General features: G+C 42.0%; 5 protein-coding genes across 8 annotated transcripts in view; 3 read left to right on the top strand and 2 right to left on the bottom strand.

The window, feature by feature from the left end:
- Window positions 1-78: 78 nt before the first annotated feature.
- On the bottom strand, window positions 79-4,424 carry mal (molybdenum cofactor sulfurase). The gene is made up of 4 exons (XM_017157489.3): window positions 4,265-4,424; window positions 4,050-4,200; window positions 2,273-3,061; window positions 79-1,730 (listed from the first exon to the last, which is right to left on the bottom strand). The coding sequence occupies exons 1-4, from the start codon at window positions 4,335-4,337 to the stop codon at window positions 374-376; spliced, it is 2,370 nt and encodes a 789-aa protein (XP_017012978.2). The 5' UTR covers window positions 4,338-4,424; the 3' UTR covers window positions 79-373.
- Window positions 4,425-4,980: 556 nt separating this feature from the next.
- LOC108068012 (activating signal cointegrator 1) lies at window positions 4,981-7,542 on the top strand. Its single transcript, XM_017157353.3, has 6 exons — window positions 4,981-5,141; window positions 5,198-5,822; window positions 6,397-6,863; window positions 6,916-7,037; window positions 7,100-7,294; window positions 7,354-7,542. The coding sequence occupies exons 1-6, from the start codon at window positions 5,074-5,076 to the stop codon at window positions 7,422-7,424; spliced, it is 1,548 nt and encodes a 515-aa protein (XP_017012842.2). The 5' UTR covers window positions 4,981-5,073; the 3' UTR covers window positions 7,425-7,542.
- Window positions 7,543-7,858: 316 nt separating this feature from the next.
- Window positions 7,859-8,437, top strand: LOC108068080 (migration and invasion enhancer 1). Its single transcript, XM_017157479.3, has 2 exons — window positions 7,859-8,013; window positions 8,077-8,437. Exons 1-2 carry the CDS (start codon window positions 7,988-7,990, stop codon window positions 8,336-8,338), a joined length of 288 nt encoding a protein of 95 aa, XP_017012968.2. The 5' UTR covers window positions 7,859-7,987; the 3' UTR covers window positions 8,339-8,437.
- Window positions 8,438-9,040: 603 nt separating this feature from the next.
- On the bottom strand, window positions 9,041-11,349 carry cactin (cactin, spliceosome C complex subunit). The gene has a single exon (XM_017157478.3). It carries the CDS (start codon window positions 11,247-11,249, stop codon window positions 9,144-9,146), a length of 2,106 nt encoding a protein of 701 aa, XP_017012967.2. The 5' UTR covers window positions 11,250-11,349; the 3' UTR covers window positions 9,041-9,143.
- A 378-nt stretch (window positions 11,350-11,727) lies between these two features.
- The window catches only part of alpha-Man-Ia (alpha-Mannosidase class I a), a 53,257-nt gene continuing 45,327 nt past the window's right edge, over window positions 11,728-19,657 (top strand). The window contains exons 1-2 of one of the 4 annotated variants that reach the window (XM_070218792.1): window positions 11,728-11,830; window positions 13,393-14,179. In XM_070218792.1, coding sequence (XP_070074893.1) covers window positions 13,544-14,179 — 636 coding nt within the window. In that variant the 5' untranslated portion in view covers window positions 11,728-11,830; window positions 13,393-13,543. Of the gene's footprint in view, window positions 11,943-13,392; window positions 14,180-19,657 lie in introns of all 4 variants that reach the window. The other 3 variants (XM_070218791.1, XM_017157374.3, XM_070218790.1) reach the window with 3 other exon arrangements.

The raw sequence follows: 19,657 nt of genomic DNA, 5'->3' as shown, positions 1-19,657 counted from the left end.
CGTTGGCAACCCTGTGATGAACATTAGGCGCTCGATTCAAAGTGAAATCCCATTTCCCTCCCCAAAAACTCTAGTATATACAAAGTTATTTAATTGTGTTTATTTAGCAATTAACGCCTTTCAAAGGCTTAAGACACTGGCAAGAGGTATCTAGTTACTTTGAGCTTAGACTAAGCGTGAATGTTTGCGTATTCTTGAGAAAATAACGAAGCCATGGAATATTATTAAATGGGAGGTTTATGATATTACAGATATATCGTAAGGATAATAGGAAATTCAGAAATTTTAAAAAATCTAGTTATTTAAAAAAACATAAATGGTAGACTAACCAAATTTTTGGCAAGAAAAATTACGAAAAGCAAGGGGAAACGGCTTATTCCACCAGTACAGTATCACCGCAGGTCATGTGCTGCTCCTTGGCCTCCGAATCCTCCAGGTCGTCGGGGATCCTGGTGATATAGATGCCGAAACGCATGCGACCCTGTTGCAGGCGCGATATGGTGGTCAGCGTTTCCGGCGATCGTTCGCCGGTCCTCTGATTAATGCATATCATATCGCAGCGCTGGCAGGGACCCTCCACCTGGAAACGGATGCCGCCGATGGTGAGGCCCTTGTAGGCGAGCTCCTCGAAGGCACAGCCCGTATCGATGATGATATTGGCCCGAAAACGATCCACAGTCTCGTCCAAGGGCTCCTCGAACTGGAGGGATCGCACCGATGACTTGTTCAGCAGCAGGAACTGCGCCTGATTGACCAGACTCAGCTTCTGCTTCGTCTGCTGATCCTTGGAGGCGTTACGCTGGCCCGACTGCCGCAGCAAACGAAGGCCTTCGAGGCCGAGATTTTGGCACAGCCACTGGGCCACCTGGTCGCCGCAATCCAAACCCTCCACCGGCTGACGGCAAACCTTGCTGACGCATTTCGCCGAGTCTGCCGCCTGATCCTCCAGCGAAAGGGGCACTGATATGGTGGCCCCATCCTCTCCAAACTGCAGCTCCAACTGGCCAATGTCCAAACGAATCGATGGCCTAATCAGGCACAGTTCCGTACATCGCTTCTGGGTCAAAGCCATGCCATTCATGTCCACTATCATCCACTCCCGATCGTATTTAAGACCCTGATCCGTCAGCGGCCACGAGCCCAGAGATTCCACTTTAAAAGCAGCACAGGACTTCACTGGAAATACGGCCAACTGCAGGAGTTTCGGCCTCAGCTGCTCGGCGCGCTTCTTCAGCACCGGCGGCAGTTGCTCCGCCTGCTCCTCGATGAACCGAATGCGTTGCTGCGGCTTGGTGGCCAAATAACTGGAGCGCAGCATCTTGAGCAGCTCATCCACATCCTGCCGGGTGGTCATGTAGCCGAAGGACACGCGCACCGCTCCCGTCGGCTGTCCGTCGATGAGGTCAAAGTAATCGCCGCAGATGCGACCGGCTCGCTTGTAAATCGCATCCATGGCCTGCTCATCGAGACCGAGGTAATATTGGCAGGCTCCAATGTTGCAAAAGCAGCCGGTTCGCAGGAGGATTCCATGCAAAGCGGCCACGCAGGCGATCTCGCCAAAGCCCACAAAGGATCCCGTTTCGGTGCGCACATTGAAGGCCACGATGCCGCCCTGGCGGCTCTTGTCCCGGTAGCCCACCTTGTTGTACAGCTGGATAAGTTTCTCGCCATTGGGATGCTCGAGCTCAGTCAGCTGCTCCTCCAAATACTGGGCCAGGCCAAAAACGTGCCTAAAAAGAGGGATTTTCTGTATAAATGATATAATATAATGTATATAGGGTAAGAATTTCTCAACTGCGCATATGAAATATTAGATTTTCTTCAAGCTCGGGTACCTCGAAGAGTTTGCCTTGGTTATCATCTGTGATTTTTTTGAAATTTTGTGGTGTCAATTTAGTGTTTTCAAACTTTAAATTAGTATATCTCGGGAAAGGTAGAGGAACAGGCAGATTTAATCACAAAATGATGGCCATTTCTTTTTCTAAAGAAATTTTCGTTTGAATTATTTCGGAATTCATGCCATTCATTCATTTAATTCTATTAAACTCAAAATTTAAATTCATTCAATTCTATTAAACTCAAAATTCTAATTAATTCATTCATACAAAACAAAAAATTTAAAATAATTCATTCATTCATTCAATTCTATTAAACTTAAAACTCAAAATTCATTCAATTAATATCATAATTCTAATTAATTCATTCAAGCAAAACAAAAAATTCAAAATAATTCATTGAACCCATTCTATACTCTGTACTCCTAGTTACCCACCTGGAGATCCTCTCCATGGTGCCCAGTCCCTCCGCCTTGGGCACCAGTCTCTCCAGCGTGCGGAATCCCTCGAGCAGGGCGACAATGGACAGAAAGGGCAGGGTGCCGTCCTCGTAGCGCTGCTGAAAGGACTCCCGCAGCTGGTGGTCCATGGCATGCGGATAGGCATAGTTGATGGTGCCGCCGCCAAAGAAGCGACGCTTTCCGAAGGCCTCCGCTCCGCGACGACTCACGAGGAGGGCTCCCACACCCGTGGGATAGCCAAAGATCTTGTAGAAACTCAGACAAACATAGTCCGGTTGGTATTTGTGCAGATCCAAGGGACTGGTGGCCACAAAGCAGGCGGCATCCAGACACACATAGTAGTCGTTGTGCGTAGTATCCTTCTTCTCATCCCCAGAACCCCAAATTCGTTTGCCCGCCTGCGGCAGACCATCCGTTTGGATCCTTCCTATGGCTTCCAGTGGGATTTTGTAGCCACTGAAGTTGCATTGGGCGGAAAAGGTCACCAGCGAGTTGCCCGTTCTTCTCGAGGATTCCTCCTGAAGCACTTTCCCCTTTCCGTTGGCCAATCCCGCAGAGATTTCCGCCTCCTTCAGCATGTATATACCATTGGCCCGGACCCTTTCGCGCATCCCCAGCACTGAGGTGTGATTCTCCTGGCAGAAGTGAAAGTCTCCCGAGGATCCAAAGTCAAAGTTATCCGCCACCAAGGACAGAGCAGCTGTCGCATTCGCCGTGAAGATCACATGGTAATCCTCGGCGGTGGTGTTGAAGAATTCCAGAACCCTGAAAAGATTAGTATTTATTAAATCTCATAAGTTAAGAAAATCATATATTTATAAATGAGATAAAAGACAACGGTCCTGGAATATCATGGTATAAAGAAATAACTAAATTGTTTGGGATCTTTTAATATCATCATAATTACAAAGTTTCAAATAATTCCTTGTAGACTAGACTGAATATATACATAAGCTTATTAAGCATTGCTTTGACATGAAAAAATTAATTAATTTTATAAATAGAACAGAAAACTGGTTTTCGCTATATGTTTTTTTTCGGTGATCTTTAAACCAGATTGTTTATTATATTCTGTAGAAGTTAAGGGAAAAAAAAGTATGAATTTTTTTAATATTTAAGTTAAGAGAGTTTTAAAGGTAATAAAGAATATATTTTTATGGAATGTTTTTATGATACTGAATACTAAATATTAGATCAGCATTCATGTTTGTTTTAAAAAGTGCGGATAGTTTTACAGAAAAACAGTTCTAATTATACGAAATTTGAGTTATAACACTTCTAAAGTCTATAAACAACATATTTCTATAGAATGTTTTTATGATAATGATTCGTTTGTTTCTTATTTTTTTTTGCTAGATGTTTTTTTTTCTGCGATCTTTAAACCAGATTGTTTATTATTTTTTTGATATTTAAGTTAAGATTTTTAAAGGTAATAAATAATATATTTTTATAGAAGGTTTTTATGATACTGAATACTACATTTTAGATCAGTTTAAGGGACAAAACGTATGAATAATTATACAGAAAATAACTTCTAATTACAAGAAATTTAAGTTATAAAAGTTTTAAATTCTATAAACAACATATTTATTTAGAATGTTGTTATGATAATGGTTCTTTTGTTTATAATATAAGGATTTCCCTTGAACCACATGCCATATCTCCTATAAGACCCCCGCAAGGGAAACCCAATGACGGAATATCACTAAATATATGGTATTGTTCCATGATTTCTGGACACGGTTGAACTCACTTGAAGCGCACCTGGTCCACGAAGTCGCCGGTGAGGCGGCAGGTGTGCGGATTGCAGATGACATTCCGCTGCAGTTGCTCCGCGGCGGCTTTCACCTGGTTCTCGGCATATAGAGTGGTGCCCGCATGATCCAGGTAAACACTCTTGTTCTCTGTGCGATAGTTGGTTAGTTTCGTTATCTGCCTATGGGTATTTCACCATGATATTCCACTTACTGGCCAATCTAGAGAATTCCGCGTCGATTCTCAACTGCTCCGATGTGGAGAATTCCGGGCGATATAGCGACATGTTGGGAACTGTTGGAGTTGCTGGGGAATCGGGCTTTATTTATTTGCCACCGGCCAGCCATTAATCGCCGCATTTGTTGCGCCATACTCTTTCCAAGGAAAAAACAAATGACTGTAGACATTAGCTATCAGTTTCGGTTGGTTGACTACAGATGTTCCATTGAGTATTATTTCACATGTGTTTTGGTTTAATTTTTTCTGTGTGTTTTTGTTGTTTTCTTTTTTTTTTCATTAAATAGTATTTGTAAAAAAGTTAAAAATGTTATTATTTTATGGAATCAACTATTTTGTATCTAAAATTTATTTGAGTAATTCTGGATTTCCATTTGACTTGGATGTCTTTATACAGAAGAGGTTTTTTAAATTTTCAATATTATTAAGCATATTTTATGTATATATTTGTAGGTTTTTTTTACTTAATTTTAAACAACTTGTGCTAAATGTAAGTACTACAAATGTCTTAAATTGAAATTTGAAATATATTTTTAAATACAATACGGTATTTAAAATTCACCATACAAATTTATTGATTTTTTTCAAAGATTTTAAATATATTTGTAAATATCATAGGGTATTTACTAGTCACCTTGCTAGCAACCTGTTTTTTTCAATCATATGTTCACAGCTGTTTCTTTTATCGATATCGATTGTGGCCGATAACAGTTTGCGTTGGATTTTAAAGTTATTCCCTTGTAATTTCACAATTCCAAAAAGTTAACCCACTAATTGAGTGCAAAATGGAGAAATTCGTGCGGGACACGTTGTCCAAGTGTCTGGACTGCGTGGTCACGGATCAGATGATGTCGTAGGTACCGGATATTCCCAGATAAATGCCTTTCTAACCGGGTCAATCTCCTCCAGCGCCATCCTGAGCATCAAGGATGACTACGAATTTGATAGTTACTTTGGGAATCTGCTGAGCGAGGACAACGAGGAGCATCGCCTGTTCCTGCTGAACTGCCGCCGGATGCTGCTGAGTGGCAAGCAGCCGCGGAACAACGCGAAGAGTCGCACGCCCACCAAGCAACTGGCGGCCACTGGTCAGATCCATCAGAATCCCGGCCAGGGAGCCAAGGGAAAGGCCGGAAAGTATGTGAATCTGTATGCCAGCGATGGCCGCGTCCAGGGCGACACCATCTTGCTGAAGGGCCGGCGGCACTGCGACTGCCAGGCGGCCCAGCACAAGCTGATCAACAACTGCCTCGGCTGCGGGCGCATCGTCTGCGAACAGGAGGGCAGTGGTCCCTGCCTCTGCTGCGGCGATCCCGTCCACACGGCCGAGGAGGAGCAGCAGCTGGCCAAGGCGGCCAGGGAGAAGGGAGGCGGTAGCTCAAAGGCGGCCACTAAACAGGGCAAAAAGGCCAGCAAGGAGTCCGCCAAGGAGGCGCTGGACAAGGCGTTGGCCCAAAGGGATCGCCTGCTGGAGTACGACAAGAACAGCGAGAAGCGGACCACGGTGATCGATGATGAACTGGACTACTTCCAGGTGGGTACAGGCTTCATAGCAGGGTTCATGTTAGAAACATGAAAAATTGTATTTTACAGTGTGAGCAAAATTGTTGACATCTGTGTCAAATACAAAGGGGTTAAAATGTGAAAAATAATTGTTAGCACACACAACTCACTTGTGTTTTTAACATGACGTGTTTTTTACACACTGTGTTTTTAACACAAATGAAAATTACATTTTACTGACATTAACGAGTCGAAGTAAAAATGAAAAACTAATATGGGGCACGATATCTGTTTTAACCATTTCAAAGCATTTATAAATTCTTATACTCTGGATAACCGTGAATATTTTCAATTTTTTAATGTCAAAAACTGATCGTGTTAAAAACACGCTGTGTAAAAAAACATGTCGTGTAAATAACACAAATGACATGTGTGTGTTAATTATGTTTCTAGCATTCATATGTAGGATACAATTTTTTACACACAAGTTAATAACTTTTTTAACATGTAAATAACACAAGTTTTTTACAGTGTGTGTTATTTTCCGAACCATGCATCTTAGCTTTGTAAGATCATCTATTAATTGTATTATTTGCCTTTTCCAGGAGAACTCCGTTTGGCTGAGCGACGCGGAGCGCGAGAAGTTCGAGAAGCTGAAGAGCGAGATGCAGGACATGAAGCACGGCAGTCGGTTGAAGCGCAAGATTCGCGTGGACTTTGCTGGCCGCGAGCTGCCCGAGGAGCCGACCATTTCCAAGGAGTACGAGCAGCAGGTGATCAGCGAACTGGCGGCGGTCACCAAAGCCTCGGGCGGCGCCTCCAACTGGAGTGCCAACTCAATCACCGGCCACTCGGCGCTCTCGCTGGCGCCCAATTTGGACATGGCCAAGCCGCCGGTCTACAGGCAGAGCAAGGAGTCCAAGAGTTGGCCCGCCCCGGCGGCGGCCAGCGATGGTCTGGAGCGGATCTACAATCGGGTGCAGGACAAGGAGCTGCTGGAGATGCAGGACATGCGCCAGTGCCTGTCGATGCACCAGCCATGGGCTTCGCTTCTAGTGGCGGGCATTAAAAAGTGGGTTGCTATTTTCCTGAATTTCCTATACCCTATAATACTTTTCTCATAGGCACGAGGGACGAGTGTGGTACAGTGAACACCGTGGCCGACTTTGGATAGCCTCCACCTCCAAGGAACCGCACAGCGAGGACATTGCCCAAATGGAGGGCTTCTACAAGGTGCTTTACGGCGGTAAGTTTGGCATAATAAAAACGAAAAAATCTCAAAAATAACTTGTAATTTGTGCTCCCTAGATCCCGATATCAAGTTCCCCAGCCATTATCCCACCAGCAGTCTGCTGGGCTGCGTTCACGTGGACAGTTGCCTGCCGCAGGAGGAGTACCGCGAGGCCTTTCCCAACGGCGAGTCGGAGAGTCCTTATGTGTTTGTCTGCACCAAGCCGGAGCAGTTGAATATTCTACTGCCCGTTCAAGGCGATCACAAGATATGTATGTTGTAAATAATTTATAGTTTTAATTTCCTTTCGTTAATACTTCATCATTTCCAGATGAACTCCCTCTGAAAACCCACACAGCCGCCTGCAAAACGTTGCTCAGAGCCAAAGCTAACAAGGGTTAATGTTAAGGATCAAAATCATTCGTGTACGTTTAATGCCAGAATAGCATCAGAAAACCTAGATAAGTTGTCGTTTTTTTCCTGTAACTTGCCCAAAAATGGTCTTACACTAAAAATAAACACTGTTTTGAACAGATAACAAAATAATAAATAAATCCTTGATACTGTCCGGGTGATCTTAAAAAAATAAAATTTTCGCCAATTTTCAATTTTTTTTTAAGGGGGTACATCATGATTTTTTACGAAAAATGGCAAAAAAATAAAATGTCCAGGTTTAAATGTCAATCGATTGGAAATTTAACAACGAGTTCAAAAAGGTATGACAATCCATATTTGGATCAGTACTTCCATTGTTACGGTCAAAAAACTTGCCCATAAGGAAGCATAAGGAACAAAAATTAACTAAATAAATCCACATAAACTAATTAGTTTAAAAATAAAATTTTTTTTAATTTAAATATATTTTTTTAAGTGCAACGATAGACGATAGCGATTATTTAGCGACAGCTGTTGCTGAAGCGCTACTTTTATTTCTGTTTTGATTACTTTTATGTAATGGTGAAAGTATGGTGAAAGTGGAGGTGGAATACTGGTAAGGAATCTCCCTTCCAACTGCCAAAATCCAGTTAAATAACAGTAGTAAATCATCCTGCAGCGGCATCTGCAACTTCAGCGGACAGTGCCACCTGCTGCGCGACTTCCTGCTGGCCTCGTCGCCCGACTTGGACGTATCCTGCCGCCAAGGACGCCGCGGATCCTTCGAGGTGGCCATCGACGGCCAGCTGGTGCACTCGAAGCTCTCCTGCCTGGCCTTTCCCCAGCACGCCAGTGTCCTGGCCCAGGTCCACAGGGCGGAGCGCGGAGAGCCCGTCGAGAAGGTCCTGGAGCAGCCCATCAAGGACTGCAGTGTGATGTGATGGTTAATTAGCCCGTTTACAAACTTAGTCTATTGGAATGTGTTAAATTTAAGGGGAAAATCCGTGTGATAAGAGGTTTTTCGAATGTAAATAAAGGATATTTTAGAAACTATTCCTAAACAAATTGTTCAGTTCTTCTTTGCTCTCTTGGTAATACTATATAAGGTTTTTCGATACAAATAACACTTGATATGGGCTATTTTAAGAACTTTTCCTAAAATAATATTTAAAAAGTACATTAATTCGTAGCTTTTTACTTTCTTGAAAATATTTGATCAGGTTTATGAGGTTTTTTGTTATAACTCACACTTAATAAAGGATATTTAAAGAACTATTCCTAAACAAGTATTTCAAAGTACATAAATTCATAGCTCTTTACTTTCTTGATAATATATTTAATGGAACTTCTAAACAAAGAGCTTTTAAAAATCCTATTAAATGAGCAATACCTCTTTCTACAATTTCTGTTCTTACATTTTATTTGGGACATTAAAATAAGGGCTAAAAAAAAATGAAGGTTGTTTCTAGATAATATATTTAATGGAAATTCTAGACAAAGAGCCTTTAAAAATCCTATTAAATATTCCAACGATTTCTGTTTTTACATTTTATTTCGGGGTACAAAAAAAAGAGGAGGTTCTTTCTTGATAATAATTAATATAACTTCTAAACAGAGAGCCTTAAAAAACCATATTAAATGAGCAATACCTCTTCCAAAGAATTATGTTCTTACATTTTATTTGGGACATTAAAATAAGGGCTACAAAAAAATGATGAGGTTCCATTGCGATAATATACAATCGCCTCAACGCCTGTAGCGATATCGCTTGAAGTGGAACCAGAGCTGAAAGATGTTGTTGTGGAACTGGCAGCGGAAGCCGCGCTTGTAGCTGAACTCCCACTCGCGGTTGACGATCTTGAAGGCGATGTCCTCGTACGGCGGCCCGGTGTGGAAGCGCAGCACGGCAAAGTCACCATTATCCGCGCAGGGCGTGAGGAAGTACTGCGGCGTCTGCGACTTGTCCATCAAATCCGGATAGAAGATGTTGAACTTGTAGCCCTGCACGATTTTCGGTGGCGGATTGTCCATGTCGTAGTGCGTCTGATTGTACTTGTTCCACTCGAATCCGGTGTGCACGCGATTGAAGTAGCGCGGCTTCCTCGGTCGGTACTTATCCGTGGCCAGCTGAGGCACTGCATCCAGCGTGGTCTCCACACTGAACTCGGCCTCGTCGCCCTGCATTCCCTGCCGCGCCTCGTTGCGCATGCGCAGCTCCTGCGGCGTCAAATGGTTGGTGTCCACGCGTTCGGGGTGCAAGATTAGCAGGCGCTGTCTTTGGGTTCGCCTCTCGTCGTCCTCCTCCTCGTAGAGAGCGCCCTCCGCCTCCGGCTCGTCGTCCTCCTCGTTCTGCACGCGCCGCCCGGTGAACTCCTCCTCGCGTATGTAGCGCGGACTGTAGTTGCCCGCCTGGTAGAGGCGCACTGCGTCGCGTAGCTCCTTCAGCGGGTCGTCCTCTTCGGAGGGAGCTTCCTCTACCTCCGATTGGGTGTCCATCTGCTGCTCCTCCTCCTTAACCGGCGGCGGCACCTCCTCCTGCGTCGTCTCATCCTCGTTCTCGCGCTTCAGCAGCAGCAGCTTCTCGCGCAACAGCGACTGATGGCGATCGCGCAGTCGAGCGCGGGCCATGTGCGCCTTCAGCTGCGAGAGAAGGCTCTCCCAGTAGCTGATGTCCACGCCATCGGCTCTTCCGCTGATTTTGGCCTCGATGCGCTGGCGCATCTCCTCCAGCTGCTGGGCATTCTTGCCCCTGAAGATGTCGGCCACATCCTTGACCACCGCCTGGTGGATGCCATCGCGTCGCTGGTTGAGCGACTGCGTTTCCGCCTGCAGCTTCTGCTGGCGCTGCAGTTCGTCCTGCACAATGGTGATCATGTCGTTCCAGAAATCAATGTGCTTGCCCTGCTCCAGCTCCTCGTAGACCTTGATGTCCACCAGCAGATCCTCCAGCTCCTCCATGGGCAGGCCATTGAGCAGGACATAGGGTTCATGCATCTGCATCTCGAGGGATTCCTCGAGCGGCGCATTCCCGGCGGCTACATATTGAGCCAACAGATCGATGGGTTTGGCGCGGCCATCGCGAATGCGAATCTCGCTGCGCAGACGAGCCTGTTCCAGGTGGAACTGATCCTCCTGGCGCTGCCATTCGCGGAACTGCACGGCCTCCTTGGCGCGCTGCTGCATCATCAGGTCATCCTCGCGCACCTGCCGTTCCAGTTCGCGTTCCTGGCGACGCTTCTTCACCTTCTCCAGCTCGCGGCGATTCTCCAGCTGCTTCTGCAGCGACAGCACCTCCACCGTTTTGCTGGACAGATTGGAGAGGCCCTCCACCTCGAGCTTCTTGCCCCAGTGGAAGGTGGAGGTCAAATTGGAGTCGCCAAAGGGGTTGTCCTCATTGGAGTACGTCTGGTACTCGTTGTCCCAGCCCATCCGCTCGCGACGCCGCTGCTCCTTGGCCTGCTTCTCGCGCAAACGGCGGGCGCGCTTCTCCTCGGGCGTCTCCTGGGCCTTCAGCTCGTCCTTTCGCCGCTGCCGGTCCTTCTGCTCGACGAGGCGGCGGGCTTCTAGAGTTTGGAGCAGCTTCATCGAGCTCTTGGCCAGTGGGGAGCGGTGGGCTGCGTTCGAGGAGGAGTTAGAGGAGGAGGATGAGCTGGAGGACCTGCGCCGCCTGCTCTTGTGCTCCCGCTTGCTGTCCTGCTTGTCCTTTTCCCTGCGGCGATCCTTGTCCTTGTGGTCCCTGCGATCGCGATCCCTGTTCCCGCTGCTCCTGCTGCTCCTCGCCTCCGGACTGCGGTGATCCCGCCTTTCCCGGCTGCGGCTGCGATGGCGGGACTTGCTCTTCTCCTTGGGCATCCTTTCTGCGGGGGATTTCTGGCGGAAATCCGGGGGAATTGTGAAATATAACAAAAAACAATGCAGTCGAACGGCGGTTATCGATAGGCAGCTGGGAACAGTCAGGGGTATTCCTCTAAATAATAATACCAAAGTATTTTTATAAAGTGCTTTAGTTAATTTTGTTTGATTTTTTTTCGATTTAATAATAATTTACTTAAGGATATCAAATAATAACCCTAATATTTAAATTAGTGGTATAATAATCAAAGTATTTTTAAAAGGTGCTTTAATTAATTTTGTTTGTTTTTTTATCGTTTAATTTGTTTCACCATTTAATTTAATTTATCTACTTAAGAATATCAATTAATAACCCTAATATTTAAATTTGACATGCAGAAACATCGATAGTCACCATTGAACTTCGAAGTTCAATAAAACATTCGATACATTTTTAGTTGTATCCAAACTATCGATAACTCATTACAAATCAGGATGGCAACGCTGCCGTAGTGCTGGCCAGAAATATCGATAGCGCGTCATCGGGAAGCCGTTCCGTTTCACCATCACTGGAGTGGCGAGTAACTTGTTATTAAAAAAACGTAAGCCCGTCAGATTTAAACGCGAATCTCGAAAAGGCCTCGATGGTTTGACGGCTCGGCTGCCAATTGAATCGAATCGTTCGGTTTGTGTGTGAAAAGTAAAAAGTGGCAGGTGAATCGCGGCGGGACCCCCTCGTCGCAGCCCCCCTCTCGCTCGCACACGCAGCTCCTGCTGCGGGGGAAACAACAAAAACACCAGGAAGAAGCGGCTGGGGTGCGAGCGAGATGGATAGCGGCGCGGGGGCGGAGAAAGGAGAAGAATGCCAAGGCGGAGAAAAATCCAAAATCAAAATCAAAAGATTCATCCCTTTTATGCTATGCTTTCCCCATCTCCTTTCTCCCATCAGCTGTGCTTCTCTTTTCTCCACCGTTCTTTTTTTTTTGTTGTTGCTTGCGTCTGTGTGTTTTTCAATCGTACGGTTGTTTGGCCAGCTAACGGTATTCCGTAATAAATGTTATTGTTGTCAGCCCGTTTTTTGTTGTTGCAAAATATTGCGTGTTCCTCTGCCTGTCCGCCCCCCTCTCTCACCAACTCTCTCTCTCGTCCCGTCCCTTTCTCGCCTGCAGTTTATGCATGGCCACGAAATCGTGATTTATTCTAGATCTCAAACGAGATAAAAAACGCAAATACACCGCAAAAAGTGCGAATTTAAGTGTCAAAATGTGCTTATGAATAAATTTCAGTGCTGGCTTGCAAGAGAGTGCTAAACATCATAATTTGAATGCCTAGTGATTCACTAAACAGTACAGTGCTTAAAAAAAGAATAAAATGAATCTGAATCAGTGATTCACAAAACATAAAATTAAACTTTAAGTTCGGATTAAAAATGTGCTACAGCATTAGTAGCCTTCCAAAGAAATAACATCGTTATCAAAATATTAAATTTTTGCTTCTACTGCCAAACACACTAAAAAATAAATCTGCACTTATTTAAGTAAAATGTGCGATATACAAAATCAGTAACAACTTGAGATTTTTATTTCAGTGCATTTTGTGCAAATTAGAGTAGTTAATTAAAATGACAAATGAGAAATCGCAATGCGAAATCATGATTTTTGCAATGCTACGCATAAACGCGTGTCTGTGTGTTTGCCACGTTGTTTGAGTGTGTGTGTGTGCTGCCGCTCTTCTTCTTTTGCCACGCAGCGACATCGCCTCGAATTACAATTACCTTTGTTTTTTGTTGGCATTTTTTACCTGTGCTTTTTTTGTTGCATTTCGTTTTCATTTCGTGTTCCTTTTTTTAGCCGTGTGTGTGTGTATGTGTATGTGAAAACAACCGAAAATAGCCAATAATAACAATAACAATTGCACTGTCATCGAGTGAGAGCGAGTCTCAAAGGAGAGAGCGAGGGAGAGAGTAGAGAGAGAAAACCGGCAAAAAATAAAACAGCTGAGTGTATCCTGTTAAATAAATTATTAAAAAAAAACTACCCTGAAAATACTCAAACCCAAATCAAACTTAAATAATAAAAAATAATTTAAATAATTAACATTTAAATCCTTAAAAAGACTATAAAAATCCTTCTAACTAATGTTAATTTCCCTATTAAATAAACAGCATAAAGCATAAGAAATCAAGACTCCTGGAAAACAGAAAAACAAACCTTAAATGCCCGAGAAGACTGCAGTGAAACAATAAAAAAAAAACCCCAAAACAAGCTGCCAAACAGGATAACACGCCTAACTAAATAAGAAAACCAAAATCCACCATGTATCGCATCAGTCCAATTGGACGCAAATCGAACTTCCACTCGCGCGAGAAATGTCTGATTGGACTCGTCCTGGTAACGCTGTGCTTCCTCTGCTTCGGCGGCATCTTCCTGCTGCCGGACAACTTCGGCAGCGACCGCGTCCTGCGCGTCTACAAGCACTTCCAGAAGGCCGGTCCCGAGATCTTCATCCCGGCCCCGCCCCTCGCCGCCCACGCCCCCCATCGCAGCGAGGATCCGCACTTTATCGGCGATCGCCAGCGTTTGGAGCAAAAGATCCGTGCGGAATTGGGCGATATGCTGGATGAACCACCTGCGGCTGCCGGCGGAGGAGGAGGCGGGGAACAGCCAGGACAATTCCAGGCACTCGCCCAACAGGCACAAGCTCCCGCTCCCGTCGCCGCTCTAGCGGATCAGCAGGAGGCCGACGAGGAGGGTCAACAGCACGCCGCCATTCCCGTTCTGGCCGCTCCAGTTCAGGGCGACACTGCCGCCAGCCAGGTATCCGCCTCCCATCCACAAAGTCCCGCCCAGCAGAGCAACCAACAGCAACTGCCTTTGGGAGGCGGGGGAAATGATCAGGCGGCGGACACACTGGACGCCACGCTGGAGGAGCGACGTCAGAAGGTCAAAGAGGTAAGTGGTTCGCACTCAACTACTCCAAGTACATGTAATGGGAGGTTTTCATATCAATCTGACATGTTTTGGTAGAAAAAATAATAATGGAGGATGATCATTTTAGAGATCTATACAAAAATCGTTATCATCATTTATGATAATATATCTTATTTTAATTTCAAAGTTAAGATCAGATAGTAAACAAAATATTGGGGGATAATCATTTTTGAGATATGTAAAAAAATCATATATCCTATTTTAATTTCAAAGTTAAGATTAGATAGAAAGCAAAATATTGGGGGATAATCATTTTAGAGATCTGTAAAAATCTTTATATGATTATATGATCATATATCTTATTTTAATTTCAAAGTTAAGACTTGATATAAATCATACATTATGGATATAAAAATCAAATAATTTAGGATCTTTTAGGCTATAATTTCCATATATAATACTTCTTTTTTTTTTTTTAATTTTTAAACGATTATCAGGTGCAATTTTATTAAATACAGTATTATATTATATTGACATAATCCCAAACTGATTATGAGTGGCAATCTTGGGAAGACAATACTTTTTATTCAACTCACTCTCGGGGGTTATCGCTCTGTCTTCCTCAACTCAGCTCGATTCGTACTCGTTTTGTTTTTTTTTTTCCGCGTCGCCTCTTTTTATTGCTCTAATTTGGCATTTATTTATTTTATTTCTTGGGTTGTGTATATTTTTCTTGTATTTTTTTTGCTACTTGGCAACGTGGGCAATTATCAACATTCCGCTATTTGTGTTTCCTCTGCTGTCAGTAGTCCCATTCCCCGACTATATATGTTGGTCCCCTTGCTCAACTTCCGCGGCAATCAGTGACGACTAATTGCTCATGGAGACGTCGGTCCAATGCAAAGAATGTCGCCCCGAAAGTTTTTCACGTTCGCCAACTCGAAGATGGGATTTTAAGAACAGGGTTTATACGTTCGGGAGGTATTACATAGATGATAACTTAAAAGAGGTTTATTTTAAAGAAATTTTAAGAAAACGATCATAGTTTTTTTTGTCATATTTATAAAGTTTTCTAGTTTAAAATCTGTTTTTTTTTAATTTAGAAAGTTTCCAGTCTTGACGATCATAGTTTTATATACATATTTATAAAGTTTTCTATTTTAAAATCTGTTTGTTTTTTAAATTATTTTTTTGCAATTTAGAAACCTTCTAGTCCTAACGATTATAATTTTATATGCATAGATATTATAGTACTTTTTAAATGTTTTTTTTTTAAGGTTTAATATACCCCCTTTTAGCCAATTTCTCCACAAAGAACCCATTTTTCCCGTCGACTTAACGCTAACGCATTCATAAATTCCATAACCAATTTGCAAGTCTCAGTTGTGTATATTTTTTATGCTTTCCTACGTGTCTAATTTTTTGCTCTGCCTCGCTTTTGTTTCTGTTTGATTCCACTGACCCAGAATCTCTGTTTCTGGCCTCAGGCGGTAAATAGAAAACAAAATCACCGGACTAATCATTAAAATCAGCGGGCAGCGAAACTGGCATCTCAAGAGCTGAAAAAAAACATGCTGAATTAAAAATTAAAAAGAACGAAGAATCAAGCGCTGATCGTCGTCATCATCAACGCCGCTGACGCCTTCGCTTTTGTTTTCGCTTCGGACTTCGGGTTCCACATTATTTCTCGTTCTAATTTATGGCTCTCGGAATTTGCGGAAAAAAGAATATGCGCCCAGTAACAAGAGGCAAATCAATTGAATTGAATATTCTTGAGAATATCGCTGAATCGTGACAACTTAGCTTGTCCTATTTTCCCAGTGTGGGTTTTACTTTTAGTCAACTTCAATTCCAATTAAAGTGAATTGCATCGGATATTCTGAGATTCGATCGGTGAACGAACCTCTGCCATTAATTTCCAGTTTCGCTTTCAACTCGTTAGAGAGAACAAATAAAAAGGTATCTCCGAATGAAATATTTCGGCTGCTGGCCTTGCCTCAGGGTAAATTTAATCCCTCAGCTCTGACCGATTTTTGCTTTTATTTCACCTTCGATTCGGGTTTTTCTGTATCTCTCTTCTGTATCGCAACGCGAGAATTGAAGTGTAACTTGCTGTTTGCTAAGGAAATCACCAAGATACGATCTGAGATATTTGTGTAACAGTTGAATAAATGACTTTAAAGTCTTTAAAACCATTTAAGAGCCCTTTAAATAGAGTCATTGTAATTAAATGACAATTAAACAACAGCTGTTTTTAGGGCACAAAAACATTTATTCAGATAATACGCACGTTTTCAGCAGAAGTCACTCTGGTTAACGTTTATTATCAGAGTATTACTGTTTTATAACCTTTATGAAAGATTTGATTAAGGATTTACATTTTATTGGAATTTATTTGTTGTATTTCACTGTAAAACTGTTGTAAAGATGCAATTTTTTTTATAACAGTATAACAGTTAATTATAAAGCCTTAAAAACTGTTATACCCGAAATAAAGTCGATTAATAATCCTCGAATTAGATTACGATTGAGGCATATAAGTTCCACAGCCGCGGCCTTGAGTACAAACCAATAATTTTGTATTAGTTCAACCCCTAACCTGCTAAAATTGAATCAATAAACTTGACGTCGGCCGACAGAACCTCACGCCAAAAAGACAGATGGTTCCTGTAATGGCATTATGAACAGATGACATGCGACATGCAAGTGTGCAATGGACAAAAGCTGATGGAAATTTGAATGGCTACTCAGTTTTGAGTACCGCTCGGTGTCCATCCTCGTCTCACTCGCACCTGCACGCTTGGTTGACAGTTCTCGACGGGCACTCAACGAACCATTAAAACACGCATTAAAAACCCATCATCGGCTGGGCGGACGGGACAATCTGTTCACTGACCATATAGTCGTGCAGTCGTACAAAGTACGTATTAAACATTTATAATTTCAATATAATTTTCAGGGCTAGTTGAGCATTAAATTCGCGCTGCAATTGCAATTGCGGTGGCTTTGGCCTGGTTAAACGATTCCACTTTTGATTGCGAACAGAGATTTATTGATAGCCCTGCTATTGTAACTGAAACTGAAATTAAAATGTTATTGTAGAGAAATTCTGTTTACTCTGATTTATAATATTTATTTAAGCATTTAAATATGACTTTATCTGGGTGTTGGCCTTTAGGTGTGTCCAGCATTTCCATAAGAGAGACCCAAGTACTATACAAACTGTCCTTGACCAAAAATGTGTATGGAGACTACGAAACGAAGCATAGAAATTGCCAACATTTCTATTCATGCCACCAGTTGCTGTTCTTTCGGTTCGAAAAAAAAGGGGGCAGGGGCCTTAGAACAATGTTGACCCATTTGGGTGAGGTCTCTTTGTTAATTTAGTCATTGCGTACATGTTTACATTGAGTGCAGCAGTCGAGTACAGTGGAGCTGGACCCGGAAAAGTGGCTAATCAATTTTATCTTGTGAATTTTCTGTGAGTTTGAAGGTAACCTGTTATCGATTAATTAAAATTAATTAAAATAAATACGGGGAATTGCGGAAATTGTCTTATCAACTGACTTGCATTATATTGATTTCCATTTCCTAAGAAAATTGATTAATAAATTAATAGATAAAACTCCATGGAAAATTTTATTTATTTAAAGAAAAAAATTTGTTTTTTGTTTTGTTTAATTAATTTAATGAAAAGTAATCATTTAATAGATACTGATAAAAAATATATATGTTTTGATAAAGAATTCTTTTTTTTCACTTGCCAAACTTTGAACCTGGCCCACTGTGCCGTAGGTCTGAACTTTCTGTCTGGCTCGTACTCCTCCTCCATTTTCGGGCTCGGCTTTCACCAAACATCGTGCTGTGCATACAAAAAAAAAACAGAAAAACTAGCGAAATGGAGAGGAGAATAAAGAATATATTTGAAATAGAAGCAAATGTGTCAATAACCAGGCAAACTTCCAACGGTCATTTCGGGGCTTGCCACAATTGGTGGCATTATTCCGTTGACAGGGTTTTTCCGGACCAAAAAAAAAATAGTTATTTAGCGAGTCGGGTGTTCGTGTGTTAGCATACTGCCATTATCATGTTTATCCAGCGCAACAGTTGTTTTCGTTTTTGATTTTTTTCGTCCAACATTTCATACTGTGTACCACAAATTATTGAGGCAGCCGCCCATGATTTTATCTGATCCCCTAGGGCATTGCAAAAAAAAAAACCCCAAATAGAGCAATTAGGGAAAGTTTTAACTATTCTGTGTTTTATATATCAAAGTTCAGTGCTTTTGCCTGCTAAATAGAACAAAATTATAATTTTTTTGGAATATACATATGTACAAAATAATCTGCTGGTAATTTCAAAACATGTGTACATTGTATCCACCGCCTACGTTTAAAAATAGCTTTTAAAATGATTTTCTAGACATTGCTGACAGCCGAAATGAAAGCAATGTCAAAATACGCAATATGGTAGATATTTGTAGTTGATATGTAGTAGGAATCTATAATTTCCTCAGAATTTTTATTTATTTAGTGTTATTTAAAATTATAAAATAAATAAAACCTAATCCCAAAATTGTCTAAATAATTTAATTTGTATAAAAACTTTCTAAAAAGTTTATTGTTGCATAAACTTGCAATCTCTACATTAAATTAATATGCCAGTTGATTTCATTTAATTCCACGTGTGCTGTAATAATTGCACCCCATTTATAAGGTAGTTCAACTGTGAAAATTAAACAAATAATCCCACGTATCGCAAGTTTATGCAAGGCAACAAAGCGACAGGTTTTTCAACTCTTGCAGTGACGAACAAAATAAATAATATAATACAACTTTAGAAAGCTTTCGTAACCGCAGATCTTCTGAGAGCAAATAAAAAACATTCTGAACATACGAATTAAGAACGAACCCATGCTGACCTTTTCGATTCCCTAGCATTTAGCAGTTGTTGCGGGTAATAATACGAGTATTACACCCCTCTAGAAAAAGTCGGAGAACCTTTCCCAATCATCCATTGAAATCGACTGAAAACGAAGTTGAAAGACCGAGAGAAATATTTATGTCTTCGGTTTTTCGGTGTTTCATTTGCCAAATCGTTCCGCTGCAGTTGTTGCTAAGCTCGGAAAAAGCTCTGCCGATTTTGAAAAGCTTTCCGAGCTTACACGCGATTTTTTTTGGCGCCAAAATATATTGATGAACGGGATTGGTCGCTTCCTTGAGTGTAGTGTGTTTTGCAGGAGTCCTTGGGAAATTTAAGTGATTTTGGATGAACAGTGTAATATTATTATTTTAAATTAGTTAGTGTTAGCTTTCTTATTTTTCCTTGAGTATAATACAATTATTAGAATTTTTAATGGAAGAAATTTCATACCCTTTTTTGACTATTAAAAATTTTTTTATTTTTATTTTTATTTTTTTTTGATATTTTGATATTTCTACAACAATATGTAAATCAAAATATCAAAATTTCCTTGCTGAAGAGCATTTCAAGTGCCTC

The sequence above is a fragment of the Drosophila takahashii genome, chromosome X (genome assembly GCF_030179915.1).
Source record: "Drosophila takahashii strain IR98-3 E-12201 chromosome X, DtakHiC1v2, whole genome shotgun sequence".
NCBI classification, from domain to species: Eukaryota; Metazoa; Arthropoda; class Insecta; order Diptera; family Drosophilidae; genus Drosophila; species Drosophila takahashii.
Note: the sequence above shows the minus strand (reverse complement) of the source record. Positions and strands in the feature narration are given on the sequence as shown.